Consider the following 7,081-nt stretch of genomic DNA (forward strand, 5'->3'; position numbering starts at 1 on the left):
GCTTACAAATTTTCTCGTCCCTTTTTAAAATATTTTGAAAATAATATAAATTTGTTCATATCAAAAAAATTTAACAGTACAGGATTATACAGAGGACATTTTTCTCTTTTACTTTTTCTTCCCCAATTCCACTCCTTAGAGGTAGCTAGTGTTTACAGCTTGCATATATCTTTACAGGCTTCTTTATGTACCTCTGTTAAAAAAATGTATACACACACACACACACACACACACAGAGCATGTTTTAAAAACTGGATCTTATTTTGTAGGTAATGCTGCCCCTCTAACAGCATTATGGATATCTTTCAGCATACACCCTTTCTCCCTCTTTTTAATGGCTACCTGCAGATTCTGATGTGCTTGCCTGAAGCATGGGGACCTTCAGGTCTACCCCAATCATTACTCCTGTCTCTACACCCCCTTCAGGATGGGGACCCCCAACTCAGCCCTGATCATCCCCCTTTAACCCACCTCCTCTGTTGAGAATCACAGCTTACTCATTCTTCACATCCTCCCTAGCCAAGAAAACCCTGCTGGACTTTTTAGTGCATTATTTCCACCACATTCTTTCTTTGCCCTTCCCCAAGATTCTGGTACCTTTCCTTGGTGCGGGGAGGTGCGGGGAGGTGCGGGGAGGTGCAGGGAGTGCTCCACTCTCATTGAGAACCATTAATGAGGAGAACCTTGCTGTCTGTGGTTTCAGATTTCACCACTATGTTATTACCCCTTGATCGAAGTGAACTTGGAGTGTTCGCTGTGGGGTGGGTGGGGTTGGAGGGCGGTAATCTGTTTGAAAAAAACCTTGGGTGCTCATCTTCGGGACCTGTGCTCATTTGTTTTCTCTCTTTCTTTTTCTAACAGGACCAGTATGTTTTCCTCAATCAGTGTGTTTTGGATATTATCAGATCCCAGAAGGACTCGAAAGTAGATCTCATCTACCAGAACACAACTGCGATGACAATCTACGAAAACCTTGCACCAGTGACCGCGTACGGAAAGACAAATGGTTACATTGCCTAAATTCCAAAGGAAAACCTCTCTGGCGTTAACCAGACCGTCACACCCACAGCAAAGGAAAATGCCCCGCTGTCGACATGTTTTTATATGTCTAGTATCCTAATTCTTTGTTCCGTTTTGTTAGAACTAATTTGAGAGTGTGAAGCTGCACATGTGAAACATGACAAATGAGAAGCTGGGGCTATCAGGGGCTGTGGATGGGTGGTGAGCAAATCAACTACGTTTCTGATTATCAGTGGGTGAGATGAGTTCACTTTTTTTTTTTTCTTGAGAATTACAGAACACCAGGAAAAATGAGCTATGATTTTTTTTTTTCTTTTACAAGACATTCTTTTTAAAAAAGACTATTTTATATGATTCACACGCTAAAGCCAGGATTGTGTTAGGTTGAATATATTTTAAGTATCAGAGGTCTATTTTTACCTACTGTATCTTGGAATCTAGCTGATGGAAAATACATAATTGTGGATGATTATCATGTAGGGAGGGCCACGTGGTACCTCTCCTGCCTGGGTTTTCTATTTGAACATGTGCCTTTTCTGAATTATGCTTCCACAGGTAAAACTCAGTAGATCTCTATTTTTGTATTGAATCTCATAATTGGACTATGTGGAATATTTAAACAGTAGTTTAGTATCAGAGGTTCAGCCTTCTTAGTAACATTCCTGTTCTCATTTGATTAGAGGAGATCCTCCCCAACTTCCCCCATCCCCTGTTTTGTGCTCTATTCTTTCCTCCCTTTTCCCCTCCTATTTTTCCCCAAAGACACTTCTGATGGCCACATTTTCTGCCCATTGGTTAAGCAAGAGTGGAAACTAAATTGTCACCGTGAGAATTTCGGGGTGGGGGAAGGTCGGGGGGAAGCAGAGGAACAAACCCTTCAGTGACACAATAATCTTTTATTGTCCCCATTTGATCTTTTTTTTCTCATTTCTGTATGTGGTAAGAAGGATTATTTAAAGGTGCAATATGTGACTTAGTGATTCATGATGCTCTAGGTTTTTAGTAACGTTTTACTCAGGTTGGCATTTTATGTGTCTCTGTTCGTCCGTGTATGTGTGTGTGTTTTTAAAAGCGTGGCAATCTGCGAACACTTCCGTGTGAAAACAGTGTCAGATGAATCCCTCCTTCCGTAGAGTCTACTGGCTTTAGTCTGTATCTGCAGTGACACATACCCGTATCTGCTGTACATATATATACTAAACTCTTAAAACAGTCATTCCTTGGAACTGAGGTGTACAAAGTTCGAATCTGTATCAAAGATGTAATTATTATTTTTAAAACTTCTTTTCACTATACTGCTGCTGTAATTACTTTGATTTTTTAAAGTGTAGATTGATTTTTGTTGTTGTTTTTGGCTTTCAGGTATGTGTATCCACCGAGAATTTCAGAATCTATGTGGATTTATTTTATTGGTACATAATCTGTAAACTCAAGGCATTAACACGAAAGGATTTGTTTCTTTTTATTTTATATTGTGGCTCAGGTTATATTTTGAAGATGTGTTGAGTTTCTCCTCCAATAGGCAATGAAGTGTACAAGGTCTTATGAAGGAATGACCAAGTCCCTGGAGTCCTGTGGCCGTTTCCCACAGTCATAAATCCTGCTGTTAAACGTAGGACGATGTGTCCTACTGAAAACGGGAGCGGCGTGCCCTGGTCACCGTGGATCTGTGGGAGCCTGTCTCCTGACCCTGCCATGCTCCTTAACTCACCGGCACTTTGATCACTGACTGGACAGTTGGGTATTTTAGGGTCACCAAGGGGGAACCCCCGCGTACAGAAAGCCCTTGATTCGGTTCAGAGGTCGAGTGCTGCACATCTTTTGTCTCCCTCTTCCTTTGAGGTACTGAAAGGAATAAAGGAGAAGTGGTGATGGTGTCGTGTTTTGGGAGAACCTTACTTCCCAAATGGAAATTGCACTTTTTGCTGAATCCTTTGCTCTCTTTGGTAGAAAGCAGTTTGTTCAGTCTCAGGCCCTTCGAGGAGTGGGCTGGCCAGGCCAGGCCAGGCCAGGGTGGCTCCTCCTCTTTGGCTCTGAAGGTCTGCATCAGGGAAGCCGTGCTGTCCCGGGGTGTTGAGTGAAGCTGGGTTTGGGCGATGGCTTCCACGCCTTCCCACTTGGAAGGCTGCCCCTTGCACGCAGATCTTGGAGAGTTCTGTAACTTCTTCAGTGGTGTCTGTTCAGGCAGCAGTTCTGTGGGCTCACACCCCTTCCCACTCCAATTTGTCAGGAAACCACGGTGATGGGTGCCAGTGTACCAAATCCCATGTAGATGTATGCCCTGCCCACATCACTGCCGCTGCCGTGGAGGAGTCGGAGGGAAGGACTTAACTCGAAAAATTCCTTTAAAAGATGAAAGCAACAATAATCATAAACATATTGTGTCAAAATGCAAAAACCAGAACTCTTCCTCCCTTCTGCCTGGGATGATCTTGGGAAAGATGGGCAGCAGCCACTCTCAGACGTCATTCCCCATCCTGGGAGGAAGGCTTGTGGTGGAGAGGCCTGGATTCCAAATGGGCAGGTCACACGAAGGTCACGATGCTTCTCTGCATCCTGAAGAGACCTGGCGATGGGCCAAGGGTGGGGGGGTTGGTGAGGGTATTTATAGCACAGTGAAAAGGGAAGATTAATGTGTAAATATAAAGGACACCCGGGCTGGGGGTTGGTCCCAGAAAAGAAAAAGTGCTTTTGAGCTCCTGCCCCCAGCCCTTCCAGGAACAATGGAACAGTGAACAATGAACTAAACTTTGAGGAGTCCAGTGGAATCGTGGGGATGGTGTGATCGCCCTTGCTTAGTATTTGAGAGTTGCGTACAGGAAACCAGCCAGGATGGGGTGAGTTAGTTTGGGGGATTTGGGCCATTGATATCTTCTCCCAAGAGCAAGGACGTTTTGTCTGCAAAGTTAAATCTCGTGACGATTGGCACAAGTAGGAAATGACACTTGGGTCTGTTCCCTGTGGCCGTGTAACAACCATTAGATTTTGGCGTAATTGACTGCACTGGATTTGGGCATCACCAAGTCACAGGCTCCTGGGGTTGGGGCCAACTATGCCAGTGATTCATGTTCGCTTTTCATCTGGGATGAAAAAGCCTGGTTTTCTTTTGAAATGCTTGATTGCACTTGCTGAGCTAAACAAGTCTTGGTGACTGATGTTGATTTGCCTCCAAAGTCCAAGTTCTGAGTTTTCAGACTATGTGTAGCAGTCGAGTATTTAACATACTGTAGCTTTCTTTCCCTTGGGGGCACCTATGAATAGGATATGTTGATGTGGACTCTAAAACTGTAATTTTCTTGTAACTATTTTGGAATGATGCATATTTCTAATGTTTGTTATACTTGTACAGAGTATTGCTGTTGGTTGCTTTTTTTTTTTTTGGTTTGTTTTTTAAGGGAAAAAATGGCCTGAAAAAGAAATTTTTTTAAAGACTTACAAATACCAAATATAAAAAATGTCAACACATTATGCCTCTGTTTGACTCTCCCCCTCCTTGCTTTATGTCCACATCATTTCACTTCCCTAGCGGTTTAGTTTCCTGCATTCAGCTGGGGCATCCTTAACAAAAACACGTTTCCCTTGGGATTTTCCCACATCGTTTTGGTTTGCTAGGGCTGCTGTAACAAAGTACAACAGACTGGGGGGCTTAAACAACAGAAATTTATCATCTCACGGTTCTGGAGGCTAGAAGTCTGAGACCAAGGTGTCAGCAGGTTGGTTTCCTCTGAGGCCTCTCTCCTTGGCTGGTGGAGGACCATCTTCCCCTTTGTCTTCACGTGGTCGTCCCTCTGTGTGTCCTAATCGCCTCTTCTTATAAGGACAGCAGTCACAGTGGATTACAGCGCACTCTAGTGACTTCATGTCACCTTAGTTACCTCTTGAAAGAGTCTGTCTCCAAATACAGTTGCATTCAGAGGCACTGGGCGTTAGGACTTTTAACATATGAACTTTGGGGGCACATAATTCAGCCCAAAACACACACGGAGGGTGATGAAGTGGAGACCTGGGGGAAGTGAGTGTGCAGCTAAGGTGTGGCTGCCTGTGCTCACAGAGGGTCGGACGTGGGTCTGCAGATGGACAGACACCCACTTGGGGGCGGCTTATATGCCTTAGGCAAGCCTCCAGGATTTTTAGAGGGTTTTCTGGTTGATGGATTTGGGGAATCTCAGAATTGCTGGCAGACTGTGGCAGTTTGGGTACTTTTTCTTTCATCTCGCTCCCTTATGCCTTTTTTTTTTTTTGTGGTATGCGGGCCTCCCTCTGCTGTGGCCTCTCCCGTTGCGGAGCACAGGCTCCGGACGCGCAGGCCCAGCGGCCATGGCCCACGGGCCCAGCCGCTCTGCGATATGCGGGATCCTCCCGGACCGGGGCACGAACCCGCGTCCGCTGCATCGGCAGGCGGACGCGCAACCACTGCGCCACCAGGGAAGCCCCCTTATGCCTTGATGCAAACTCTAAGTAGACTGAGATGATTCTAAGATCTCTTATTCCTCTTGCCTGAAACAAATTAATCCATTCAACAGTGATGTACTGAGTACCTACTATACACCAGCCACTATACCTTGGTGGCTGAGGGTTCTACTGTGAACAAAATGGACAGAAATCTCTGCCCTCGTGGAACTTACATCCTGGTAAGAGGAGGCAGCCAAACAACATACGTAAATAAAATCTTTACTATGTTAGATGATGAAAATATGGAGAAAAATAGCATTTCACACCCAGATGCACCCACTGGTTTTCACACACAAGGCAGCGCAGCTACATCGTGTCAAGGAGAAAGTGTCGCAACATGCTCTCCACTCAACCCCTGACTTATTTACTCTTTGGACGGCGGCAGTGCCCACTCCTCGGGTCCATCAGGGACACAAAGGGTGAACGCAGTACAAGTCCTGCCCGTAAGAAGTGGACAGTCTAGAGGGAGGGGCCAGGGGCACGTGTGATGCAAATGCACAGCAAACCCCACGAAATACTGGAGGCGATAAAGGAACAGGCGACGGGTCCCAGGAGCATAAGGGGGTGGCATGTGAGCCAAGTCTTAAGCAGGATTTTAGTTGGAGGATATAACGGCGGAGGCAGGGGGTGCATGTGCCCTCTTGGAGGATGGTGAGGGCTTCAGGATGGGGGCGTGCGGGGAGGGGTGAGGTGAGGTGATGCCTGATGACCCTGGCAGAGAGAAGCCCTAGGATTGTAAGCCTGGTCGGTTAAAACCGTCTCACCTTTAAGACGTGTGTGTGTGTGTGTGTGTGTGTGTGTGTGTGTGTGTACATAAGTAAACTTACACACAGACGTATATACACACAATTTTGCCTTATCTATTTTCTTTGCATGGAAACTTCACGGTGGTCACAAGGGTGAGTGACCACAATAGGATGGAGGGAAGGACACCACCAGACCCTTGACTGGTTAGTGGGAGTAAAGGGTATACTTTCTTGCACAGAACAGGCCACGCTGTAGCATGTTCAGCGGGAGACACGTTTGCCCGGGCCTCCAGGTCCCACTAGGTCCTCAGTGGTCATTGCCATCGGGCAGAGCACGCGGGGTCCTATCAGATCTTTCATTTCCCTTGCTGATCGCACCCTCTCAATCCCTTTCTCTCTTTCCCCACCTCTTCCCTTTCTTTCTCATTTCTCATCCTCCTCGCCTGTCCCAACCATCTGGAGCCTACAGCTAAATGCTGGCCTGCTTGCCAAGTCAAAATAACTACTGACAGTTCCAGCACATTCCTGAGTTGTTTATTTGAAATACTGGGTGAAATCAGGTCAGTTTTCCAGGCATGGATTCCCATAGTATGTCCAGGTCTGCCCGAGATCCCTTGCTGTAATTACTTCCCTGATTAGGCAAAAAGCACAGATCTGGAGCATATGACAATGGAATTATTCCAGACGTGATTACTTGCCTCATTGAGGATAGAAAATATTTTGCTTTTAAAGAGATGCTTCCAGATATATGGTGGTAGGAAGGATGGTGCGGGTCCAGAAGTTTGGAGGCCTGAGCTTTAGTTCTCCCCTGCCCAAACTGACTGAGTGGAAATCACAGAACTTTTCTACTTTTGATAAGCATC

General features: G+C 45.8%; 1 protein-coding gene across 1 annotated transcript in view; it reads left to right on the top strand.

Moving 5' to 3' along the window:
- Positions 1-4,442, top strand: part of PTPRJ (protein tyrosine phosphatase receptor type J) — a 183,192-nt gene extending 178,750 nt beyond the window's left edge. Inside the window, exon 24 of the mRNA XM_055091375.1 lies at positions 862-4,442. Coding sequence (XP_054947350.1) covers positions 862-1,020 — 159 coding nt within the window. The 3' untranslated portion in view covers positions 1,021-4,442. The remainder of the gene's footprint in view (positions 1-861) is intronic.
- Positions 4,443-7,081: the final 2,639 nt, after the last annotated feature.

This window comes from Physeter macrocephalus, chromosome 16, assembly GCF_002837175.3.
Source record: "Physeter macrocephalus isolate SW-GA chromosome 16, ASM283717v5, whole genome shotgun sequence".
NCBI classification, from domain to species: Eukaryota; Metazoa; Chordata; class Mammalia; order Artiodactyla; family Physeteridae; genus Physeter; species Physeter macrocephalus.